The following is a 25,327-nucleotide window of genomic DNA, read 5'->3' on the forward strand; positions in this document are numbered from 1 at the left end:
CTTGAGACAAGGGGAGGTGCAGAAGAGTGCGGGGGAAGGTGACAGACAGAACCCAGAGCGGCAGACGCAGCTGCAAGTGACAAGCACAGAACAGAGAAGACCCGAGGCTCAAGTCGACTCAAGCGGGGCGGGGGGGGGGGGGGGGGGGGGTGAGAGAGATGTGGGGCGCAGGAGCGGTGGCCCTGGGCCCCTGCTGCGTCAGGCTGGTGGATCTGGTCCCGGTTCCACCCCCCAGATTAACTCCCTAGGTGTGTTTGTTTACTCGTCCCTCCCTGCCTCGCTCAGATGCTCCAGCTCTCGGGATCTCGGGGTGCAGATCCCATTCTTCCAGACGCCTGAGTCCTGGGGCCAGCCATGGGCACCGCCAGCATCTTCCTGGGCCTCCTCTTCCTCTGTGGGGCGCTGGGTAAGGGTGGGCCGGTGTGCAGAGGTGGGGAAGATGCAGAGAGGAGAGTTGGGCTTTTGAGAGGAGAGCTCCTGGGAATGGCCTCAGGCCAGGAGAAAGTGGAATCAGAAGTTACTTTTTTCTTTTCTTTTCTTTTCTTTTCTTTTCTTTTCTTTTCTTTTCTTTTCTTTTCTTTTCTTTTCTTTCTTTTCTTTTCCTTTTTTCTTTTCTTTTCTTTTTAAATTTTATTTATTTATTTGAGAGAGAGAGAGAGAGCCAGAGATAGCAACAGAGGGCATGAGTGGGGACGAGCAGGAGCAGTAGGCTCCCCACTGAGCAGGGACTGGGGCTGCACCCAGAGATTGTGACCTGAGCTGAAGGTGGACGCTTCAAGGACTGAGCCACCTGGGCACCTCCAGAAGTTTCTTTTCAAAGGCATTTGAGAATAACTCTCTCTCTTCTTGGTAGCATAATGACAGGCCTCTGTCCTCTATTGCCCCTGTTCCTTGTCTCACATCTTGCTTCTCCGGGGTCCCTGTGGTCAGTGTCAATTCTTATTTGCTCTTCTGTCTGTGGCACCATCTGCTTAATTTCCTCACTGCCACCCCGCCTTCCCCTGTCTGGCTTTCTGTGTCACTCTCTGAGTCTTATGGCTTCTGTCCCATCTGTGCATTTCTCACAACCTCTGGATCACTTTGCCTCTGGGTCTTTTTCTTTTCCTGCATTGTTTCCCCTCCGTTCCCTGCGTCTCTTTTTCTACTTCTGTCTGCCCCCTCCCTTCCTTTCTTTCCACTTCCTTCTCCCCACTTTGTGTGTCACTTCTCTGCATGACTCCCCATCCTGTACCAGGGCTGGAGCCTCTCAGCGCAGGAGCCCATTTGCCTCACCTGATCTCTGCTGACCCCGCAGGTCTCACCACACCCCCGCCCCCTACCCGGGGTCGGCTCCGCTGTTACACCTGCAGCTTTGCCAAACCCTGCTACCCTGTTCCCACCGAGTGTCAGGAAGATGAAGCTTGTGGCATCAGTATTGGCACCTCAGGTAGGACTCTGGTCCAATGGCCCTTCTCCAGGCCCATCTCCATCCATTTATTCTGTTTTTCCTGCTGCCCCACAGCCCTTGCCTCCTTCCTGCCCAGGCCTTAGCATTCTCTTTATCCCACAGAGCAGAATGAGATCATTGAACGGAAAGGCTGCCTCCCAAGGGCCCAGTGCCCTCTGCAAGGCCACGCTACCTACTGGTCGCGCTCCTACACTCTGCGACACCACTGCTGTGAGCAGGACCTGTGCAACACAGCCACCACGCTGCAGCGGCTCCCCAAAACCCTCCTCACTACCCTGCTCCTCCTCCTCGCCACCAGCTTCACCTGGGGAGGCCGCCTCCTCCACTAGCTTCAAGCCTAACTGCAGCCTTCAACGGAGAACTCTGGCCCCATCATCACCACCCGTGGAGACACTTGCATCTGAGAACCAAGAACCTGATTCTGTAGAGACCTCAGATCCCTGGCCTAACACCTTCCCACACACCCTCCGGAGGCCTGGTTCCTGCGGGCACTGCTCTAAGCCCCTGTAGGCACCTGCCCAGAGTTCTGCCTCATAAAGAACAGCTGTTCTAGGTCTTTTATCTTTTCTAGATGCCCACTGCTGATGCCCTATCTCAGCTCCAGGTCTTGGGCAAGGCGGGTGTGTTGATGGAGCTGGGGTTTCAGGCAAGGGGATTGATGGGGCACCAGATATGGTAAGGAGGACAGTCTTACTAGGCAAGATTGATTTGGCAGATCAGGAACTTGGGAAGGAGGTTCTTGGGGGAACTGTGAACAATAAACTATGAACAGTAAAAAGGTGATATCTAGGAGTACAGGACACTGCACTGTGTGTGTATGTGTGTGTGTGTGTTCTCTAAAAGCAGACTAGAGCTGTTTGGTGGGTTGGGTTGGGCTGCTGGCCCACCTCATCCTCTGTCTGTGTCATCGAGTCCTCCTTCTTGCTAATAGCTTAGTTTAAGCCATTGTAGCACGAAGGCTTTTGGTGACACTTCAGAGAAAGCTTTTCTCCAGTGAGGCCCAAGCTTGAGCAGACACACAAAAGGTGTCTGGTGGAGTTGCTTGTTAGGGTGTGGTGGGGAAGCCAGCTCCTTCCTGCCTGAGACCAGGGAATGGAGCAGTTAGGAGCATCAGTGCCCTCCCCCGCTTGACCAGCCCAGACTTGTCCATGGTTCTAAGACAGCCCAGCACACACCCCAGGGGGGAATCCACCCACCCTGAGGACACTCCCTCTACCCAGGGAGATAGCATGTGATTCTTGGGGCTCCCAGGATGTCAGGATGTTGATAAGCCTCTCGCTGCTCCGGATACCACCCGAAGTGTTAGGATAAGGATGCTGGCTCAAGGGTGAGGACTGAGCACAGCCACCCTCATCCTGACTCAGTGCCCTCCCTGTCCATGAGAGGAAGTCTGAGGTCTGATTAAAGGTGCTTGTTCTCCCTCAATTTCTTCTCTGTGGGAATGAGACTAGGCAGGGAGGGATGTGGGGATGGGGGGGGGCAAGGGTGGGGGGTTGGGCTTAATTTAGAGACACCCGAGTCTTCTCTCCATTCTCAGCCATCCAGCATCCAGCAGTGCTTCTGTTGTCTAGCTCTGCCCATCTCTTTCTCTACTTCGGGTCCCTTCCCATTGGTTTGTCCTTTGGTGTCTCCAAGACTGAGTCTCCACAATTGCTCAAGTCTCCGGGTTCTTCTGTCTCCTCTTTGCCCACTTCTACTTCTCTTCCCTCCCTGCCATCCACCCCCTCCATCCCCCCAAATCCCAAGGTTGCTCAGAGCCGCCTCTCACAGGCTGCTATGGAACAGGAGACCACACCTTCTTGCAGGTAATATCACAGAATAATGCTTCTACTTTCCTTCAGTGCACCCTCCCCCGCAATGTGCACATGTGTGCACGCATCCCCCCCCCCCCCCCCAAGCTTGACTGCTGGAGACCGAGCTGCACTGTGAAGTAGCACTCTCAGCCCTTCCCCTCTTGCCAAGGTTTTCAGGCGAATCCTTCAGGTGCCAGATGGTGGGAGAGACAGCAGGTCACACTTCCGGCAGATGTCATGGAGATCATCTGATCTTGGGGGCAGGTGGGCTGTGGGGTTTGTGAAGCACAACGACAGACTAAGCGTACTTCCATTCTCCACTTCCTCAGGAACCCAGACCCCATACCCACCCTGGCCCCAGTTTCCTCTGGGATTTAAATCTTCACCCCCTTGAGTTCCTCACCTGAGTTGGGCCAAATGGATATTCTCATAGACCTGGATTTCAGGCTTGAACTGAGGAATCGAAGCATCTGGGAAGAAGGAGCCATATGGGGTGCAGGAGAGAAATCACCAGATAACTCAGAGCTATAGTCCTTACACTAACCTCCTCCCCAAGAGAAGATAGGGCATAGAGGCAAGATGTGAGCCCAAACCTCTGCCTCATACCCACATGTTCTCTTCTTCCCTCTGGCAGAGAGGGACTTACCTTTGCACTGAGCACCCTGGGCCCTCTGTCTGCAGAGCATGATGCTGAGGGCCAGGATGGTGAATCCCTGACCTGCCGTGAGCAACAGCATCAGGATCCAGGACACATCCCAGCCCGTGGAAAGGGCACAGAGGGCAGGAGAGACATCTGTGGAGGCTAGAATAGGGATAAGGAGGGAAGTGGTAAGGAGTCTATTCCTGTTCCCCAAAGAGAGGCTTCCCCACATAGTCAGGTGGGCTCTTCCCACCAGAAGACTTCATAAGCTTCTTTGTCCCCAATTTCCACCAACCCACTTTGCCCATTTTTAAGCCACTCATGCTGACCCCATCAACCACCATTGGCAGGGAATAGCAATCTACCCCCACCCACATCTGGACAGCTAACTCCAGAGGAGACAGTCAGCCATAACTGCAATCTTTCCTCATATCCTTAACAGTCACCCAAACTTTCAGGAAAAAGTAAAGTGTCTTCCATTCATTCATTCTTTCACTCATCTACTCCATAAGCATTCCCTGAGTGCCTGCCAAAGGCCAGGCACCATCTTAGGTGCTGTAGGTATAGAAGGAAATAAGACCCAGTCACTGCCCATTAATTGGCCTTTGGTTACCAAAATAATGGCCACTTGCCCCTCCCTCATGCCTTATCAATGAGTTATTCAACATCCAATAGCATTCTTTCTGTGTATGACAGACTTCTAGTTGTAAAACAATTATATATTTTTTCTCCTTCTATTTTCACTCTCAGTAGGCCATTATAACAACACCGTATATATCTTTTCTTCAAAAGACAGTTAATTCGACCGTCAATAATTCTCTTCTTCCTCTCTGCTATGAGATATTTCACAAAAGCCATAGATTGCCCTATTTCTAAGTAATGGTATATTCCACCAGAAGTCTTCCCATTCCTCTTGGCCAATGGTCTATTCCACCAGAGAATTGGCTTATGCAACCCCTCTCTGTTAGGGGAGTTAGTCAATGAGGACAAAAGCCCTTTTCCTATAGGTGACAGTCTGCTCCACCAGAAATCATCCCTGACCCAAATCTGACTGATTACAAAGTCACATCCTTTTCCCCTAGCCAGCAGGCCCAGAATGTGCCAGAGGCCATATCTTCTCCCTTATTCTCCCTCAGTTTACCTGCCAGGCTAAAGCTGACCCCTTTGTTATGAGGCATGAGACAGCGAATGATTCTTGGTCTGTGTTCCCTGGACTCAGAGAGCCCCTCCCCAGGACACACCAAGAGCAGGGTTGCCCCATCACCCCAAAATGATTGTACATGGCCCCTCACAGGACCACTTCCCTCTAGCCAGGTCACAGAGTCTAGGCGTCTGGCAGGGGCCACAGAGCATAAGAGGACAGAGCAGGGGGATCCATCTGCAGCCCTTGCGGATAGCTGGGATCCTGTGGGGAGAGAGGGACCTCTTAGTTCTTTGCTGGACTTCCTGTCTCCCCACCCCCCGTGGCCCCTGAGCTGCATGCCTTTGCTCACCTCTGAGTATGAAGACATCATATACCCTCCAGTTCTGGTAGTTGTAGTGCTGACCCAGCACGGCACACCAGTACCGACCGGCATCTCCCTCCTTGGATCCTTCCAGCCACAGCGAATAGTTCCCCAGCAGTTTCAGCCTAGATGCCCTTATGGGCTTCCCGGGGTCTGGGGCTGGCCTGGCCACTTGGACTTGAACTACCAGCGTGGTGGAGGAGCCTGCTGCGGGGCTGTGGAACCAGGACAGGAGTTCGTCTCCACTCAGGCGGGGTGGTAAGGGACATGGGACCTCCACTGCCTCTCCCAAGGCTACATAGATGGCTTGGATGTTGTCTGTGGGGAAAGAGTTGTATGAGGCCAGAAACCTCCATCAGATCAACAGCTCCCAGTTGACCTCCAACCCCCCATTTCTGCCTCTTTTGGGGTCTCCCAGCGTGGGTCTGGCTATGAGCACATTTCTCAAGTGACAGCTACAAAAAGTGAGGAGGGGAGGAGACAGTAGGGTATTCCTCCTCTCTCCTCCAGTGGGTGAGGGAATCTGAAGACAAGAGGACAAAAAAGGTTGGAATGGTTGGCAAAGGCCCCTTCTCTCTCATTTCTCCTTTTCTGGACACATTTTCTCATCTATTCTTATTTTCTAAAGGAAACTATATAACCAAAGGAAAAAAATAGACTCTACAAAACAACACAAAACAAATTAAATATAAAACAAACAAACAAAAAAGAAACTGTACATGACCTGGACCCTTATGGTCTCTGGGTCTTCCCCAGAATTAGAGTCTGAGGGCGGGGAGTCAGCTGGGGTAAATCTATCTTCTTGAGTCAGATGCCTTCCCCAGGCCCCTAAGGAGAAACATTAGTAGTTCCTTACAATTTTAAAATCATTGAAGACTCCCCCACCTCCTGTTTCTTACCTGCAGCAGCCCAGAGGGGCCCACATGGGAACAGAAGGAGGAGGAATAAGACTGCCATGGGGAGAGCCTGCTAAGTTCTCCTCCCCAGAGCCTGGTGCCCCACGGAAGAAATAGAAGCCAGATAAATTTCCATGCTCCCTGGTCTAGAGTGACATGGGCCACTGAGGGGATGGAAATGCTGGAGAGATAAAGCCCAGCTTCATGTCTACTAGGGAAAAAGTGACAAGCACCTTGCAATCCCACGAGAGAAAAGACCCAGTCCAGGCTGTTCTGAAGATGATCTCTTCACAATTCTGACTCTATATCAGCTGAAGGACACAGATCAAAGACTTCATGATAAAAAGCCTGCTCAGGCAGCCCGGGTGGCTCAGTGGTTTAGCGCCGCCTTCAGCCCAGGCCTGATCCTGGAGACCCAGGATCGAGTCCCATGTCAAGCACCCTGCGTGGAGCCTGCTTCTCCCTCTGCCTGTGTCTCTGCCTCTCTCTCTCTCTCTCTCTCTCTGTCTCTCATGAATAAATAAATAAATAAAATCTTTAAAAAAAAATAAAAAGCCTGCTCAGAAGAGGGCACAGCTATCCACCTATATGCAGTCTGGAAGTATATTCTGTGCTCTCTCCTCCACCCTACAAGAGATGATAACAAGTGAAGAAGCTGAGTCTTCATGTTGGTCTCCACAGAACCCAGCACAAGACTGCATGCTTTGTCAATACTCCATAAATAATTTAGAATGACTTTCCCTGTGGCTGCCTGGCCCACCAAACCTCTTCTGAGCCCCTGGTGAGTGTGTTGCTACTAAAGGAAAAGGATAACAGAGGCCTGGAGAACTCACCAAATCCCTTTACTCCAGGCAGGATTCTCAAAGCAGATCTTCATAGAGCTGTGATAGTTTTTAATGTGCTATTTATTTTTAAAGGTCATTTTTTAAAGATTTTATTTATTTATCAATGAGAGACACAAAAGAAAGAGAGAGAGAGAGGCAGAGACACAGGCAGAGGGACTCAAACCTGGGAATCCAGGATCATGCCCTGAGCCAAAGGCAGGTGCTCAACCGCTGAGCCACTAAGGTGTCCTGGTTCAGCACCTCTATATATCACCCAGGGCTCATCATAACAAGTGCCCTCCTTAATTCTCATCACCTTTTTCACCCATGCCCCCCTACTCTGGTAACCATCAGTTTGTTCTCTGTAATTAAGAGTCTGTTTCTTGATTTCTCTCTCTCTTTTTCCCTTTGCTCATTTGTTTCTTAAATTCCATATATGAGTGAGATCATCTGGTATTTGTCTTTTTCTGGCTGACTTATTTTGCTTAGCATTATACTCTCTAGCTCCATCCATGTCATTGCAAGTGGCAAGATCTCATTCTTTTTAATGGCTGCATAATATTTCATTATGTATATACGTATATATCGCATCTTTTTAAAAAACATTTTATGTATTTATTCGTGAGAGACACAGAGAGAGAGAGAGAGGCACACACAAGGCAGAGGGAGAAGCAGGCTCCATGCAGGGAGCCTGATGTGGTACTCGATCCTGGGTCTCCAGGATCATGCCCTGGACTGAAGGCAAGTGCTAAACTGCTGAGCCACCCAGGCTGCCCCCACATCTTTTTTTTTTTTTTTAAGATTTTACCCACAAGCAGGGGTAGCAGCAGGCAGCGGGAGAGGGAGAAGCAGGCTCCCCATGGAGCAGGGAGCCGGATGAGATGCTCAATCCGCAGACCCTGGGATCATAACATGAGCCAAAGGCAGATGCTTAATGGACTGAGCCACCCAAGTGCCCCATATATCATTTTCTTTCTCCAGTCATCAATCAATGGACACGTGGGCCACTTCCATATCTTGGCTATTGTAAATAATGCTGCTTTAGAGGGGTGCATGTATCTCTTTGAATTCGTGTTTTTTAAAAATTCTAAAAGTTTTTTTTAAAGATTTTATTTATTTATTCATGAAAGACAGAGAGAGAGAGAGAGAGGCAGAGTCACAGACTGAAGGAGAAGCAGGCTCCATGCAGGGAGCCCGACATGGGACTCCATGGACTCCAGGACTCCATCCCAGGTCTCCAGGATCAGGCCCTGGGCTGACGCGGCGCTAAACCGCCAAGCCACCTGGGCAGCCCTCTAAATGGTTTTTGATGAAATATTCCATGCATACCAAGGACGATATCGAATGTAACATGAGTAAAAGAAGCAAGAAACAAAGGGCATCATTTGCATGATTCCATTTACATAAAGTACAAAATTAGTCAAATCTAATCTATGAGGTTAGAAACTAAGATAGTGGTTACCCCTTGGCGGGGGAGGTAGTGATTTGGGGAGGATCCTGTAGATGTGGTATAATGTATTCTTGATCTGGATGCTGATTACATGGATATATTCAAAAGGTGCACTTTTCTGTATATGTGTTTACTGCAATAAGAAGCGAAAGAATTTATATATCATGTAGGTGTAAGGTACAAAGGAAAATAAACCAAACCTGAATATCTATTAAATGTGTTACTGGGATCCTTGGTGGCTCAGTGGTTGAGCATCTGCCTTTGGCCCAGGGCGTGATCCTGGAGTCCCAGCATCGAGTCCCACGTCCGGCCCTGCACGGAGCCTGCTTCTCCCTCTGCCTGTGTCTCTGCCTCTCTCTCTGTGTCTTTCATGAATAAATAAATAAAATCTTTAAAAAAGTATTACCATTTCAAAGATCCTCTATGCTGTGTTACACTATTCTAAATTTGCTCTTCAACTTTCACTTGATCATTAAATTTTCTTTTCAAACGTTATACAGTGGTATCGTGATGGTTGTGTGTAATCAATCTGTGGCTTTCTTTTTCCCACTAAACATTACATTCGAGATTCGTCTGCGCTTAGGAGCAAGAATTCCTCCTTTTTTTTTTTTTTTTTTTAAACCGGTATTTTACACACCCTGATAATACTTAGTCCTCCTATCCATGACTGCGATGTAGCTCTATATTTATTCAAGCCTTTGGTCACCTCTTTCAAAAACTTCTGTAATTTTCTTCATAAAATCTTGCATTTCTTTGGTTAGATGTGTTCCTAGACACCTTTTCTTTTTGTTGTATCTTATCCCTTGTTCCCGTTGTCGTTCGAGAGCCTGCCAATATTAAGGGATCGGAAAAAGTGACTTAATCCTGATAATCCCCTACCTCTGCGCGTTCCAAACGCCTCCAACTAATTTCTGACCACGGCTCTACCCGTAGGTCCAACTGCGCGAAATCCGTCTCAAGCAGCGCGGAAAATGTCTCTACCGGCCTCGAGGCGGAGCCGGTACGTGCTGACGTCAAGGGCACGCAATACCTTCGAGGCCGGGGAAGGGCGGGGTCGGAAGGGGGACTTGCTGCTGGGAGAGCAGCGGCGGGAGCGGGGGCCATGGCGAAGCTGCTGAGCTGCGTCCTAGGCCCCCGGCTCTACAAAATCTACCGGGAGAGGGACTCGGAAAGGGCCCCGTCCGGCGTCCCCGAGACTCCAACTTCAGTCACTGCCCCCCCTTCCAGCTCCTGGGTGAGTCGAGTTCTCCCCGGGTCGGAAACATGGTACGGCCCAGTCCCCTTCGCGGCCTCTGCGCCCCGGAAGCGCCCATTATTGGAAATCGGGGGAGCCTGCTTGTCGAGCCAGGTGTCTGGGAGTGCTCCTTGCGCCTCCTGGGTTAAAGTCACGCCCGCGGGTCGCCGGCCTCCTCTGTCGCTCTTCGCCACCGCCTTCCGGTTCCCACCAGCGCTCCTCGCTTTCCCTCTCGCGGCCCCCACCCCGTCTGTCGTGGTTCGTGCTACTCCCAGTTGCCTGAGTCCCGGAAGAGACCCTGAGCCAATTCCAGCGGGTGATTTCTTCTGACTCGGTGCCCTCCCCAGTTCCGTTTTATCTGCCTTCCACACTGCCCGTGAAGTTAGATGACTTCGACGTATCCCGTACGCGCGGCCTCCCACCCAACCGCCCAACCAGCCTTGGAGACCCCAGGGTGGTCACGTTAGGGAAAGCTGGGTGGTGGGCGGCTGTGTCCCTTATAGGCTCTCTACCTTTTCACGGGGAGTCTCAAACTGTTTATTGCCCTCCGGGACGGCCCGCCCTCTGCCACATTCGCTTCCTTAATCACCCTGTTATTTCTGATCTTATTTCCCTCTTAAAGTTGTCATTGTGTCTTTCCTTTCTTCTCTCACTCCTCTCCCCATTTGCACCTGCCCACGGCCCATTTGAAACTGGGTTGTGAAAAAGGAACACAAATCCTTCGGTGAGGCTTTCAATTGTGCTCCCAAGTCCGGCCTCCTATGTTTTCATGGTCTGGGGTAGGAAATCAGGCTTGGAGGAGGGGTTAGTAAGAGGGACTTCTTTGGGAGCCAGGAATGTTGCAGGAGGGACAGCTTCAGAGGCTAGAACCAGAGGACACAACGTCAGGGCTTTCAAAAGGGAAGGCGAAGGACTGGTCAGTGGACATGGTCCTTGACTCCGCCATCTGTTTTGGCAGGATACGTACTATCAACCCCGTGCCTTGGAGAAGCATGCTGACAGCATCCTGGCACTGGTATGTCTGCCCTCGCGTCTGGGACTACTGTGTCTTTTCCCACCCAGTTGCCCTCGGAACTTTCTCCTCCCTAGCATGGGAGAAGGCAGCGCCCCTGGGGTGCGGAATGCTCCAGCCTCTGCTGCCGACCTCTCCAACCACATGCACCCACTCTCAAGCACCCATACTTGGCACTCCCCCTTGGTGTGTGCACTGCTTTCTCTGGGGCAGTCTGAGCCCTGAGGAGAATGTGTTTCCCCTTGGGACCATCTGCAAGTGCTGAGTCCTGTGGTCCCCAGTGACCTGTCCTCCCTGGCTACTGGCAACTAACCTCCTTGGCTGCAAAGACAGCTGTTTTCTCTGGCAGGGTTCCTATGGTGACGTTTGTGCATCTCTTGGAGACCAGGCCAGGCGCTGTGCTGAGCAGGGCCGATTGGAAAGGTTTGATTGACTTGAGTAGAAAAAGAAACTGGCCTTTAAAAGCGATGAGATTATGTCTGGAGATAAGAGGAAGAAAACAGAACCTGTACCTAATTTCCCCAGCCTCCTTTCTGCTCTGATACATTGCCTTTCAGCAGATATTAAGCACCTACTGTGTCATCCACAGAATAGGTACTTGATGTGATTGATCTCCCTCAGGTCCTCCACTTTGCTCAGAGCCTAGGCCTGGAAATGGCAGACTTGTGTGTGTGTGTGTGTGCATGTACATGTGCATGTGTGCACATATGTGCATGTGTGTGCATGTGTACTGATTGCTTGTCCCTGTCTCTCTGCTGCAGGCTTCAGTCTTCTGGTCCATCTCTTATTACTCCTCTCCCTTCGCCTTCTTCTACTTATACAGGAAAGGTCAGTGTGGCTTCAGAGGTGGTGGGCAGGTTGTTGGCAGATGAGCCAACCTCTCCAAAGAGGAAAGGGGACCTGCGGAGATGGCTTGGCTTTCCTCTTCCATCAGGCATCTTCTTCCTCCAAGGGCATGGATGTCCCAAAGAGAGAGTATGGGGCGGAGATTGGGCCTGACCTGGGAAGAGATGCCAAGGGGCAGTGGGGAAATTTCTCACATAATGCCTCTCCCCTCCCAGGTTACTTGAGCTTGTCCAAAGTGGTGCCATTTTCTCACTATGCGGGGACATTGCTACTACTCTTGGCAGGCGTGGCCTGTCTCCGAGGTAGGTCCAGAGGGAGCCTGGCTTGGATCTATCTTTCCCGGGGTAAATATTTATTAAGTAATTTTGCAAATATATGGTTTGGGCCCTGAAAGGGAATAATTGGGAATGGTGAAGACGTGATCTTTTCCTTAAAGGGCTTGGTTGTAAGTATGAAAAAAACACTCATTGGCAGAAAACTGCTGTTATCTGAAGAAGATGCATATACCCTACAATGATTCCATACATGTCCATGTAGATGTTTGTCATAATCTGAAACTGGAAACAAGTCCATGGCCACAAATAGTAGGATGGATACGTTAGAGGTCTAGTTGTGCAACACAACACAACACAACACGACACAGCATGCAAATGAGCGAATTTAAACTACGCTCAGCATGCAAATGAGCGAATTTAAACTACGCTCAGCAGCAAGGACGGGTCTCACAATTGTAAGGTTGAATGCAAGGAGCAGACTTCCAGAAAACGTATGTGGTTTGTTCCCACTCACATAAAGTTCACAAGGGATGCATATGTCGGTAGCAGAATACAGGCGTGACTATCTTGAAAGTCAGGGGAGTGATAACCTGGGAGAGGGACGATCGGGGCTGCATGGGGGGAAGTGACCATGTTCGCTTCCTTGACTTGTGTGATGGTCACATGAATGTTTGCTTTGTATCTTTTAAACTGTGTTGCAGGTGTGTATGTTATAGCTCATGATTTAAAAATGAAGAGATGGTTCAAATCATTGCCCCTTGGCGAGTGCACGTGACAAAAACTGGGCGAGGGGATGCCTGTCTAGAGGGCGGGTGGGTGGGTGGTGGCAGTGGTCAGGGGTGCGGACCTTCTGCCTGCGGTGTTCTGCCTCCTGATCCCCCATGCTCTGGGCTCTCCCCTCAGCGAGACCTTCCCTGAGTGCCCGATCTAAACGTAGCTCCCACTCCTCAGTTTTGCCTTACTTTTTTTTTTTTTTTTTTAAGATTTTTACTTATTTATTCATGACAGAGAGAGAGAAGCAGAGACACAGGCAGAGGGAGAAGCAGGCTCCACGCAAAGAGCTGGATGTGGGACTCGATCCCAGAACTGAGGGATCACAGCCTGAGCCAAAAGCAGATGCTCAACCACTAAGCCACTTAGGTGTCCCAGTTTTGCCTTACTTTTAAATTTTATTTATTTTTAGTTTGGGTACAGAAATTAAATACAGTATCATAAAGAACTGAAATGCTTGTGTTCTGTGATATTGCTTCAAATACCTTTTATCAATAAAATACTGAAGCATTGCATTCAGAGTTGACATTCCCATTGGAATCTTCCCCAGTCCCGTGTTCCTCTTTTTCCAGAACTAACCATTGCCACTTGGCGTAGTTTCTTTCCTGGTCCACATTTGTATACTCTTATGAAAGATATGCCTTGTCTTACCAAATCTAAGCTGTTATGAATTGTAAAATGCATTCCGATTTCAGTTTTCAAATGTAAACAAAATAGACATTTTAGAATCTATGACGTATGGGAAGTATAAATAATATATCGCCTTTCCTTTGTGAGTTTTACATTTTTGGCACAAACGGCATCATTCCATACAATTCATTTTGCTCGTTGCTTTGTTCGCAGTACTGTCTGGGGTCTCTACTCCTGATGATAGATACTAGCCTTCTAGTTCATTCTGGTTTTATTTTCTTTATAGCACTTACCCCTCCCTGAAAAGTTCTTGTGTACTTGCTTCTTCTCTTTCTCCAGCCCCACCCCACCCCCGGCCAAAGTACCAGCTCTCAGAGCTGGAGCCTGTGTGTCTCATTTCCTACTGTCTCCGTGTCAGAATGGTGCCTGGCATGTGAGTGATACCTATCAGATCAGTGGAAGCAGAGAAGTCAGGGCTTGAGACTCCTTTGCAGTGAAGGGAGAGCAGATGTGATTTCCGGAAGAGTAACTCTCAGAGAAGTAACAGGGAGGTGGGGTGGGGGCGGGGGGGGAGAAATCTGGGACTCCAAAGGTGGCAAAGATGGACCCAGGAAGCAGAGGAGGATGGAGTCTGGAGGGAGAGGAAGAGTGCTGAGAGGCACAGTTGGAAGAGTGGGGATGGAGGAAGAGGCTCAGTGTCAGTGAGGAAGTGATTCTGGGGCAAGAGGGGGAGCCAGGGAGCCAGATGGCCGGGAGTTAGACTATACAGAAAAGAGCTGGAAGCGAGCAGCAGAGAATGCTGGCAGGGAAACCCATGTTCACCAGGGTGAATAGTAAGGTTGCATGACGCTGTAATAAGACCGGGAAAGTGTACATTCTGGAGGTTGGGAAGTCAATCGCCTATCAAGAAACCAAATGAAGAGGGATGCCTGGGTGCCTCAGTGGTTGGGCACCTGCCTTCTGTTTGAGTCATGATCCCTGGATCTGGGATCCAGTCCCCACATCCGGCTCCCTATGGGAAGCCTGCTTCTCCCTCTCCCTATGTCTCTGCCTCTTTCAGTATGTGTCTCTCATGAATAAATAAATAAATCTTAAAAAAAAAAAAAACTGAAGAAGCTGGATAGGAGAAGTCTGAAGCCAGTTGCTAGATATGGAGGAAGGGGGTCAGCCCGACTCTCCTGTTTCCCCAGATCCTGGGCCATCTGTTCCTTTTCCTCCTGCTTCTCTTTCCAGGGCCTTTTCCTTGCCCATCTCCAACCCTCTTCCTGAAACTCACTCAGCTTGCTCTTCCCACTTTTCCTAACACTCTTTCCTGTCCTCTTTCTACCAGGTATTGGCCGCTGGACCAACCCCCAGTACCGGCAGTTCATCACTATCTTGGAGGCAACACATAGGAACCAGTCTGCAGAAAACAAGGTGAGCATTTCCAGGAAAGGTGCCAGACAGGTGCCCTGGTAGCAGCTTCCTCAGCTGCCTCCCCAGAGCACCGGGCACCAGCTTCTGCCCTGGGGGAGGCAGTGTGTTTTGCCATCCAGCACCCTGGCTTTTTGATTGCATATTGCTATATCCCTCCTCCTCTGTGTGAGGAAACCATCTACCCAAGGAATCTTACTCCCCACCACTTCTAACAGAATATTTCACAGTGTTTTAAAAGGGGGTCTTCTCTCCGAGCAGCTGTTCTGTAAATGTTGTTTATTTTGGCCATGTGCATCGCACACCATGCTAGTTTTGTTCAGGGATGGGACAAGATGGACAGGTATGTCCACTCTTGTGCCTGGAAGCACAATGTGGTGCCAAGAGGGAGAAAAGCCAGGGCACAGTGTCCTTGGAGTTGTGCCAGCTCAGCTGGTGCTGGAGTGTGATTGTCTTTCAGAAGGGGCTTTAGGCCCAGTTGGGCTCCTGTGCGGAGCCTGCTTCTCCCTCTGCCCATGTCTCTGCCTCTCTCTCTCTGTCTCTCTCTGTGTCTCTCATGAATAAATAAAATCCTTAAGAAAAAAAGAAGGGGCTTTAGGGCCCTATAAAGCTCTTTCCTGTTAACAAAGGGGTTCCTGGGATCAGAGATCTGTGACCACCATCATCATGTTACTGGCTGCTCTGGCTGCATTTGCAGAGCTATGCAATGATGCTCTACCACCATCTGAGGCATATTTTTTTTAAGATTTTATTTATTCCTGAGACACACGGAGAGAGGCAGAGACACCGGCAGAGGGAGAAGCAGGCTCCCTGCAGGGAGCCTGATGAGGGACTCAGTCCCTTACCTGGCAGGGGTATCCTGCTGAAGGCAGACGCTCAACCACTGAGCCCCCCAGGAAGCCCCCTCTGAGGCATTTTGCATACGCCCTTCCCAGTCCTCACAACAATTGCATGAGGTGGTATTATTGTACCTCTGAGGAAACAGACCAAAGCAGATTAAGTGAGGAACAGAGCAAAGGAAGTGGCTGGGTCTGGATCTGAGTCAGGGTCTGAGCAAAAGCTGCCTGAAATGTGCTTTTCTTCATTTTGTCTTGTTTTGCCATTTACATTTTTGTACAGTGTTTCTATTGTTCTCTCTTAGTCAAGTTATTTTTGAAAATGTCAAAAAATTTCTGTGACGGAAAATAAAAAAACAGTTCTCAAAATAGAGTGCCAGGTGCTTCAAGGGTGAGGGAGGGAGTACAGCAGAGAAGACACAGCTCCCACCACCCTCACAAAGCATGTGGATGGGCTCGGTGGGGTGACTGGAGGCATAGATGGTCTGGCTGCAGAAGTTGAGGGAAGGAAGGTGGCCATAAGGATGGAACAGTGAGAGAGGGCCTCATTCAAGAGGTGGGCCCAATGCGAAGGAGCCACTGTAGGCATGACTTCCCTCCATCCATCTCACTCAGCCCTCCAGGACAGCATTGTATCAGGGACCCAGTAGGGGAGGGGGGCATGAACAGCCAACAGACCCCCACTTCCTCCCTCAGAAGCACCAGTACCTACAGCCATCCCTTTTGGGGGTGGGTCAGTTTTATATTTTGGGAAAGCAACGAGTGTTCTGGAAGCAGCTGGATAGCTGATAAAGGCATCCTCTCTTGGCTGATTTTTTTCTTCACTCTGAGAAGGGAGTATGGGGGTGTTGACCTCTCCTTGTCTCCCCATGACGTGTGGGGGCCAGTCCCATGGCTGATTAGGGTGGGTAGGTGGCCTGCCCCAACTTTTCAGTCCCTCTTTACCTCTCCTTGCCCACCACAGAGGCAGCTCGCCAACTACAACTTTGACTTTAAGAGCTGGCCGGTCGACTTCCACTGGAAAGAGCCCAGCAGCCGGTGAGGTCCCAGTTCTCTCATTCCATCCCTGCTCTGTCCTGTCCCCATCTTGGCCCCAGGGGCTGCTCTCCAGCGCCATCTCCTTGTTCCTAGACAGCATCCTCCCCCCTCTCCTGCAGACCTCTGCTATTCAGCTTGCTGCTCCTAACTGTCCTCCCCTGCATCTTTCCATCCTCAGGAAGGAGTCTGGAGGGGGCCCTTCTTGCCAAGGTGTGGCCCTGCTCCGCCCAGAGCCCCTGCACCGGGGGACAGCAGACACCCTCCTCAACCGGGTCAAGAAGCTGCCTTGTCAGATCACCAGGTGGGAAGCAACAGGGAAGAGAGGCCAGCTGGGGTGGAGGTGATTCGGAGTGAGGATTCCAGGACAGGGTGCTCCCTTGCAAGATAGGGCCTTGTGCTGCGTAGTTTGTATTATTTGTGGTAGTTTTTTTTTTTTCTTTCCAAAGATTTTATTTATTTATTCATGAGAGACATAGAGGCAGAAGGAGGAGTAGGCTCCCTGTAGGGAGCCTGATACGGGCACTCAAACCCAGGACCCCAGGATCACGACCTGAGCCAAAGGCAGATGCTCAACCACTGAGCTACCCAGGTGCTCATATTTGTGGTTGTTTTTAATCTAGATTTATAGGTGAAGAAAAGAGGCCCAGAGAGTTCCAGAGTCTCATAGACAGTGAATGAAAGACTGGGATGTTCACACAATTCTATCTGACACAAAAGTTCTTTCATGTTACTACTGTTTTTTTGGGTTTTTAAAAATTTATTTATTAAGTAAGCTCTGCACGAAACATAGGCCTTGAGCTCACGGCCCCAAGAGCAAGAGTCACATGTTCTACAAACTGGGCCAGCCAGGTCCCCACAGAAGCTCTGTTAACCAGGCTGGGAGGGAAGAATGAGGTTGGAGGTGTGGTGGAGACACATAGCCTTAGCTGGAACAGGGTCTGGTGGCAGCTATCACTGTCTTGGCCCCTCTGCTCCTAGGCTATCCTACCTTAGCGACCTCCAATCTCTGTGTCCATGATTAACCCACTTCATAGGATTGGCGAGATTAAGTGTGGTAACATCTTCACAAAGCCTTCTACCTTGCCTGGGTGCCTGAGAGCATATGGCAAAGCCCAAGTAAATCATAGTTGTGGACACGGATGGTGTTGGAAGTAGCAGCAGTAATCATTCGTATCTTACAGTGGTGCAGATGTCGTGGGAATTTTCTGTTGCTGTGGCCTGGGACGCAGTTTCTGGAATACCGAAGAAAGGGGAGGGCTTAGTGGTCGGTGTCTACAGTATGCTGATTGGTCAGAGGGGCAAGCCAGATTTGCAGTTTTGAGAGGATGCTGAATGGGGTAGTACAGTGTTTTTCTGTGAACAAATCCTACTTCAAGATTAACTGGAAATGGTCTTTCAGGAACAGCACCTACCACAGCTTATCTGTCTAGATTAGTGCATTGGTTCAGTAAATATTTATTAAGCCCCTACTCTGCATCAGGCTCTAGCCACCGGCTACATGGCAGATAAAAGGCATATTACAGTGAACAGAACAGCCAGGTCTCTGCCTGGTGGAGTGTGCAGTCTAGTTTGGTGTCTTTCAAACTGTGGATCTTGGGGCACCTGGGTGGCTCAGTTGGTTGAGTGTCCAACTCTTTTTTTTTTTTTTTTTTAAGATTTTATTTATTTATTCATGATAGAGAGAGAGGCAGAGACACAGGCAGATGGAGAAGCAGGCTCCATTCAGGGAGCCCAAAGTGGGACTCGATCCTGGGTCTCCAGGATCACGCCCTGGGCCAAAGGCAGGTGCTGAACCGCTGAGCCACCCAGGGATCCCCAAGTGTCCAACTCTTGACCTCGGCTCAGGTCACGATCTCAGGGCCCCCACTTTGGGTTCTGTGCTCACGAGGAGTCTGCTTCACTATGCCTCTGTCTCTTCCCCAGTTCATGCATACACACACATTCTCTCTCTCTCTCAATCTCTCTGCCCCCCTTCCTCCCCCTCTTGCTCTCTCTCTCCTCCCCTCCACTTTCCCTCTCTCAAATAAATAAAGAAATCTCAAAACAGAAACCAAATTATGGATCTTGACCCATTCATGAATCTTGAAATCAATTGAATAAATTATAGCTGTTCTTTATTTAAGTATTATTTACTTGGGGACTTTTAATAAGTTGCATTTGTTTAAGATTTATTTATTTATTTGAAAAAAAAAGATTATTTATTTGAGAGAGAGAGTGAATGAGCAGGTGCTCATGTGGGTACACCAGGGAAAGGTCTGGGGGAGGAACAGGGAGGAGAGAGAATCTTTTTTTTTTTTTTAAGATTTTATTTATTTATGAGAGACACAGAAAGAGAGAGGCAGAGACCCAGGCAAAGGGAGAAGCAGGCTCCCTGCGGGGGAGCCCGATGTGGAACTCAGTCCCCGGACCCCAGGATCACACCCTGAGCCGAAGGCAGATGCTTAACCTCTGAGCCATCCAGGCGTCCTGAGGAGAGAGAATCTTAAGCAGACTCCATGCTGAGCCTGGAGCCCCATGCAGGGATCCCAGGACTGGAGCTGAAACCAGCAGTTCAGACGCTTAACTGACTGTGCTCCCAAGGTGTCCCTAAGTTGTATTTATATGTTAACAGAATCATAATTAATAACTTTGCTTTTACTTTTATGTAGAAAATATTATTTCCTAAAATTTTCAGTATTATACGTACAAATGCGTGTACTGGGCCACAGTATAAAATGTGCATCTTAGAAAGGCTGTAGTCGGGATCCCTGGGTGGCGCAACGGTTTGGCGCCTGCCTTTGGCCCAGGGCGCGATCCTGGAGACCCGGGATCGAATCCCACGTCGGGCTCCCGGTGCATGGAGCCTGCTTCTCCCTTTGCCTGTGTCTCTGCCTCTCTCTCTCTGTCTGTGACTATCATAAATAAAAAATAAAAAAAAAAAAAAAGAAAGGGTGTAGTTAAAAAAAAAGTTGGGAAAACACCAGTCTGGTCCATACAGCATTTTGTTAAATCTTCTAAAAAGAAAACAGAACTGTGAAGGTCAAGGGTGCATCAGGCCCCAGAACCTCTGGGTGCGAGGGCTGGGGTTGTCCCTGGGCCCCCCTGAGGTCAAGGGTTTGTTAACCTTGAGTTCCCCACAGCTACTTGGTGGCACACACCTTGGGGCGCCGGATGCTGTATCCCGGCTCAGTGTACCTGCTCCAGAAGGCCCTCATGCCTGTGCTGCTGCAGGGCCAGGCCCGGCTGGTGGAAGAGGTGAGGCGCCCCCGCCCTTGCGCCCCGATGCTCCTTCTCCCTCCACCAGGGATGTGACTTCCCACTCCTCACATCTCCCTCACTTAGTGTAATGGGCGCCGGGCAAAGCTGCTGGCCTGCGATGGCAACGAGATTGACACCATGTTTGTGGACCGGCGGGAGACATCAGAGCCCCAGGGACAGAAGCTGGTGAGTGGGAGCCAGGAATTCATAGGTCGGGGAGAGGGGAGCAGTGGAGGCTCTGGGGATCCCAGTCCTCCAGCAACCCCAAAGAAGGACGGCTGGAGAAAAGCCCATCTCCTGGCCCCACCCTCAAGACCTCTTGGTGACAGAAAACCCTGCCATAGCAAAATGGAGGAAGCAAGAGGTAACATACAAGGACCAAAAAACAATCTTGTGACAGTCACCACATAGCATTTGTCACATAGAAGGCATATATTTAATCCTCACCACAACCCTGTAGAATAGGTACTATTTTTATGTCAGCCCATTTTACAGATTTTAAAACTGAGGCCCAGAATCGTTTTCCCAGATGACACAGTAAATGAGAGAGCTGGGATTTGAACCTGGGCAGCCTGGTCTCCAAAGCAGCCTGCCTCCAGGAAGCAGCCCTGGAAGGAGCACTGAGCCAGCAGTCTAGTAGGGAGCTGGCTTCTGGTCTTGGCTCTACCCAACTGCTGTGAGAGTCCATGCAAGCCACCCTATCTCTGGGCTTGGGGTACCATAGAATTAGTGTTTCATCTGACTGTATAGTATAAGTCTGGAGCCCAGAGATGGAAAGCAGTTGGCATACCACACAGAAGAAACACTCATGGGAAAAGAAAAGATAGAGCCAAAAACTAGAAAGGAAAAAAGTATCCCTAACCCCATTTCTGAAAGCGAACCCCCACTGGTCTTCCAAGGAGAAGTGGACACTGTGCTGGGTGGTCGACCAACTTCCCCCTCCTCTGAGGGCTCAGTTTGCTGAGCATTTGCATCCACTTTGCTTCTCTCTGATGAACCTTGTGAAAAGAGAAATTTCCATTCTCCTTAAGAGAACAGGCCCATTCCTCTACCCTATAAAGCTCCTACCTCTAGCCACATGGGGGATTTTCTGGCCCAGCTTGGCTCCTCCCCAGCCCTCCTCCTGCCTCCCTCCATAGGTGATCTGCTGTGAGGGGAACGCAGGCTTCTATGAGGTGGGCTGCATTTCTACGCCTCTGGAAGGTAGGCCTGGGCTCAGCTCTCTTGTCCTGCCCTTTGGAATGGAAAGCCTCTACCTTCCCACACTGCCATAACCTCCCTGGGCCTGATCGCCTTGTCTGTGTGAAGTTTAAAACTCTTATATTTGGGGGAGAGTGTACTCCCCATTTGCTTTGCTAACCTTACATCCCTCCCCTTGGGCTGTGTCCCTAACATGTTGGCCTTCATTCTGTCCCCACTACACAGTCACGTATCTCTCCCTTCTGCTGCCTCAGAACCTCTGGTGTCCTCGCCTCATTCTGGGAAGGCTTGGGGTTATTCGCCTCGGAGTTTGGGGTGTTTAGAGCTCCAGTGTTCTGTTGCTCTTTCCCCCTGGGCTGGAGTAGGGGAGGTGTGGGTCATGAGGTCCTAGCTCTTCCCCCACTGTTGCAGCTGGATATTCAGTCCTGGGCTGGAACCATCCAGGCTTTGCTGGAAGCACGGTGAGACCCTCTGAAATCCCTTTCTTTTCCTGAATTATGGTGTGTCTCCTCCCTGGTCAGTCACTGGAGTTAGAGAAAGGGGTATATATTTCTGGGGGGCTCCCACTCACCTGTCACCTGGGTGCCAAGGACAGGGACCCAGGTTCCCTCCTCTGGCAGTGGGGAGTTGCAGGCAGGCTGCTTTCTGGAGAGTGCAGCCCCTCCCACCATGCTTTTCTTCTGCACTCCCTGGCTGTTGCAGGGGAGCTAAGAGTCCACACCACAGCAAGCAAGCAACAGGCTTGCAAGGGGGGGTGGGGGTGGGGGTGGTGTTTGGCCCTCGCCCCCTTTGTGCTGAACCACTCCTGCCTTTGCCCTTCCTCCTGCAGGGGGTGCCATTTCCTCAGAATGAGGCCAATGCCATGGATGTGGTGGTGCAGTTTGCCATCTACCGCCTGGGCTTCCAGCCCCAGGACATCATCATCTATGCCTGGTCCATTGGCGGCTTCACTGGTATTAGCCTACCTCCTAACCACCCCCACAATTTGCGCCACCCCCACCCCACCCCCAGGTGAGGTAGGGAAATGCACTAGGGGCCTGATAGTGGGGTCAAGGCTTAAGGGAGGAGATGATAGAGGTGGGTTATCTATGTGGGTCTAGAAGATGGTATCCTGTTTGTGTATATTTGCATTTCCTTCAACTCTTATGCCCATTATTATTATTATTTTTTTAAGATTTTACTTTGAGAGAGATAGTGAAGGAGAAGGGGAGAGAGTCCCAGGCAGACTCCCTGCCAAGTGCAGAGCCTGACGTAGGGCTTGATCTCACCCCCGCCCACTCCCCAAGATCATGACCCAAGCTAAAACCAAGAGTCGGATGCCCGACTGAGCCACCCAGGGGCCCCTCTTATGCCCATTATTAAAAGAACTAAACCAGGGTCCTGGAGGGGGATCAGGGAAGTGAGTCTTTCCCCTGCACATTGTCTCCCATGCGCATCCTCTCCAGATAGAGCCCTGGCCAAGTGAAGTGAGGGGTTGAGGGAGACCAGGGGCTCATCTAGTCAGGAGCATGGCGTCAGCCTGCAGGGTCAGAGGGACGAGGGTGGGGCAGTGGACAGGAGGCCCCAGATGTCACCCTTCTTCCCTGTCCTGATCCCAGCCACGTGGGCAGCCATGTCCTACCCAGACATTAGTGCCGTGATCCTGGATGCCTCCTTCGATGACCTGGTGCCCTTGGCCTTGAAGGTCATGCCAGATAGCTGGAGTGAGTGAAGCTCCCAGGCCTGCCTTCCAGGGAAGGGGAGGCGGGGGCTGGAACTGGGAGCTATCCTGACTGGAGATGGATGGGGAGTGGGTCACACCGTTGTTGAGAAGCAGGAGGGCTCCCGTGTCTGGGGCCTTAGTTTTCTCTTTCTGTGGACAGTGGGGACCATTGTGTTGGGCAAGGGCTTTGTCTTTGTTATCCCTTCACTTTTATCTCGCTGCAGGGGGCCTGGTGACCAGGACTGTGAGGCAGCATCTCAATCTAAACAACGCAGAACAGCTGTGCAGGTGAGGGCAGGCCTGCCTCTAGCTTGAAACACCCTTTCCCGCCTCCCCACTGTACAGGCTCTGCCAGGTGTTCCAGCAGATCCAGTAAGACCAGAGTTTGGGCAGTGCCTATTCAATATTTTTTCACCCCTGAGTGATGGGCCAGCTCCTGGGGCCCTGCTTAGTAGGGGCTGGGAAGGCAGGGGCAAGACAGGCGGGGTGGCCACTTGTCACCTGTCCCTCTCTGAGCACTCCCTCCCACCACGCTGTCCTCTGAAGGTACCAGGGCCCTGTGCTGCTGATCCGAAGAACCAAGGATGAGATCATCACTACCACGTGAGTGCCTAGGAGCCTCTGCCCTCCTGGATCCCAGACAGAGCTAGGAAGTTGCCCCTCCCACCTCTGCCCGCCAGAAACCCAGGTATCCAGATCCTTCCTCCCCAACCTCCAGCCCTTCCAGTGCATATTCCTCCCACCCCCAGGGTTCCGGAGGACATCATGTCCAACCGAGGCAACGACCTCCTGCTGAAGCTCCTGCAGTATCGGTGAGCCAGGGTGTGTGTGTACACGTGTGCTGACACCAGCACCGCCTTGCGGCAGGGGGTGGGGGTTAGAGGGTTAGGGATGAGGAGTGAAGAGAACGGGGTCCTGACCTCCCGTCCCGGTGCTCCCCCTGTAGGTATCCCTGTGTGATGGCGGAGGAGGGTCTTCAAGTAGTGAGGCAGTGGCTGGAGGCTTCCTCACAGCTGGAGGAAGGTGCGAGTAGGATGCGGTGAGGCCTTTGGGTGGGGCCCTGGCAAGGCCAGGTGGCTGACAAGTGCCTCTTCCCTCCCTGCCCCACCCCACCCCACCCCCCGCCAGCAGCCTCGATTTTCAGCCGTTGGGAGGTGGAGGAGGACTGGTGCCTGTCCGTCCTCCGCTCCTACCAGGCAGAGCGTGGGCCTGACTTCCCCTGGAGTGTGGGTAAGGAGGGCCTGGGACAGGATAGGGTTTTGGGGAGGGGCCGGGGGGCGGGGGCCCAGTACCCAGATGTGCAGCCCATGTGTGAGCACCCCTCTCTGCAGGGGAAGACATGAATGCAGATGGACGACAGCAGCTGGCCTTGTTTCTGGTGAGCAGGAAGGGGGTGCCGGGATGGCCAGGGGGCACCTGTGGGGCTTGAGGACAGCGTTGGAAGTGGCAGCTCGTAGAGAACATGTGGTGGTTTCACGGGGGCGATTGGTGGCTGCTGCTCACTGCATGTTCTACACACCCTCCCCCGTCCCCATCCTGCGCTCTTTCTTCAGGCTCAGAAGCATCTGCACAACTTTGAGGCCACACACTGCACCCCGCTCCCGGCCCAGAACTTCCAGATGCCCTGGCACCTCTAGCGACCACACTGGCACTTGTTTTGAAAGAGTGGGATGGAGGGAGATGTGAGGAAGGATCCTCTTATTTGTGATTCTCTGTGTTCGTGTTGCTGTTTATAGTTTGTGGAAAGGGGGAGACTGTCCCCCTTCTCACTGCCCTCTTGCACGTTTCCCCTCAGCCATCTGGCAGTACCTAACCTTCCCCAGTACACATCCTGCATTCAATGAATGGATTATTCCTAATAATTAATAAAAAGGTATTTTTTCTACAGGCTGGTTAATTGTTTGACTTCCCAGATGTCCACAGGAGCCTGGAGCTGGGAGTGGGGACAGCTGAAGCCACAGAGGGCCGTGCTTTGGGCAACCCAACCCCAGCCAGCCAATGTAACCCTCCTCATCCTCGCTGTTCCCCTAGGCCTGCAGCCCCCAAGCTGATCTGTCTGCACGTGGTGGGTCCCCAGGCCTCCCCGTTTGCTGGTGTGTCTAGTAGTATCACCACATACAGCCTCCCCAGGCTGCAACACAGTCCTTCCTGTGTAACCCTGCTGCCACCCCAGGAACTCACGGTTGCCCCCTTTGCTTACAACTCCATGGGTTTGTCACTTACACAGTGTCTTCTAGTACCTGGTTTCCCCTACTTGAGAATCTTCTACGGATTTCCAGATTCAACCCCACATGGCTTCACCATCAGTGTCCGCAGGGTTCCTTGCTCAGCTCTTGCTATTCCCCAGTGGGCTGATCCTCACCCCCCTCCCCACATCTCATGCAGGCAAACCCTGCATACCTCAGTGTCATCAAACCTCTCTTCACACATCGGTTGCAGTCTGACAACAGGCCCTGCCAGGGACCTGGCACCCCCTGCCTGGTGCCCCACCTGCCTGGGCACCAAGGGCTTCTGTTCTCTCAGAGCCACCCTTCACCTTTCTGGACAGCTGTCAGAAGAAAATCCTTAGGTTGAACCT

The 25,327-nt window shown here is 51.2% G+C and overlaps 3 protein-coding genes across 5 annotated transcripts; 2 read left to right on the forward strand and 1 right to left on the reverse strand.

The window, feature by feature from the left end:
* Positions 1–262: 262 nt before the first annotated feature.
* Positions 263–2,230, forward strand: LOC121499362 (lymphocyte antigen 6G6e-like). Its single transcript, XM_041769910.1, has 3 exons — positions 263–406; positions 1,295–1,426; positions 1,550–2,230. Exons 1-3 carry the CDS (start codon positions 355–357, stop codon positions 1,774–1,776), a joined length of 411 nt encoding a protein of 136 aa, XP_041625844.1. The 5' UTR covers positions 263–354; the 3' UTR covers positions 1,777–2,230.
* A 1,130-nt stretch (positions 2,231–3,360) lies between these two features.
* LY6G6F (lymphocyte antigen 6 family member G6F) lies at positions 3,361–6,396 on the reverse strand. The gene is made up of 6 exons (XM_041769891.1): positions 6,285–6,396; positions 5,374–5,703; positions 5,022–5,285; positions 3,887–4,042; positions 3,644–3,710; positions 3,361–3,509 (listed from the first exon to the last, which is right to left on the reverse strand). The coding sequence occupies exons 1-6, from the start codon at positions 6,340–6,342 to the stop codon at positions 3,485–3,487; spliced, it is 900 nt and encodes a 299-aa protein (XP_041625825.1). The 5' UTR covers positions 6,343–6,396; the 3' UTR covers positions 3,361–3,484.
* Positions 6,397–9,585: 3,189 nt separating this feature from the next.
* On the forward strand, positions 9,586–24,634 carry ABHD16A (abhydrolase domain containing 16A, phospholipase). 3 transcript variants are annotated; one of them, XM_041769871.1, is made up of 20 exons: positions 9,586–9,789; positions 10,748–10,804; positions 11,563–11,629; positions 11,863–11,949; positions 14,654–14,739; positions 16,537–16,610; positions 16,789–16,911; positions 19,730–19,844; positions 19,932–20,033; positions 20,987–21,050; positions 21,459–21,508; positions 21,877–22,000; positions 22,646–22,750; positions 22,974–23,037; positions 23,296–23,352; positions 23,499–23,561; positions 23,696–23,772; positions 23,878–23,979; positions 24,081–24,127; positions 24,303–24,634. In XM_041769871.1, exons 1-20 carry the CDS (start codon positions 9,658–9,660, stop codon positions 24,384–24,386), a joined length of 1,680 nt encoding a protein of 559 aa, XP_041625805.1. In that variant the 5' UTR covers positions 9,586–9,657; the 3' UTR covers positions 24,387–24,634. The 3 variants fall into 3 exon arrangements, with proteins under 3 accessions (XP_041625805.1, XP_041625810.1, XP_041625816.1); XM_041769876.1 differs by having other exon boundaries at positions 23,881–23,979; XM_041769882.1 differs by lacking the exon at positions 9,586–9,789 and adding an exon at positions 9,870–10,193.
* The last annotated feature ends 693 nt before the right edge of the window (positions 24,635–25,327 follow it).

This window comes from Vulpes lagopus, chromosome 1 (assembly GCF_018345385.1).
Source record: "Vulpes lagopus strain Blue_001 chromosome 1, ASM1834538v1, whole genome shotgun sequence".
NCBI classification, from domain to species: domain Eukaryota; kingdom Metazoa; phylum Chordata; class Mammalia; order Carnivora; family Canidae; genus Vulpes; species Vulpes lagopus.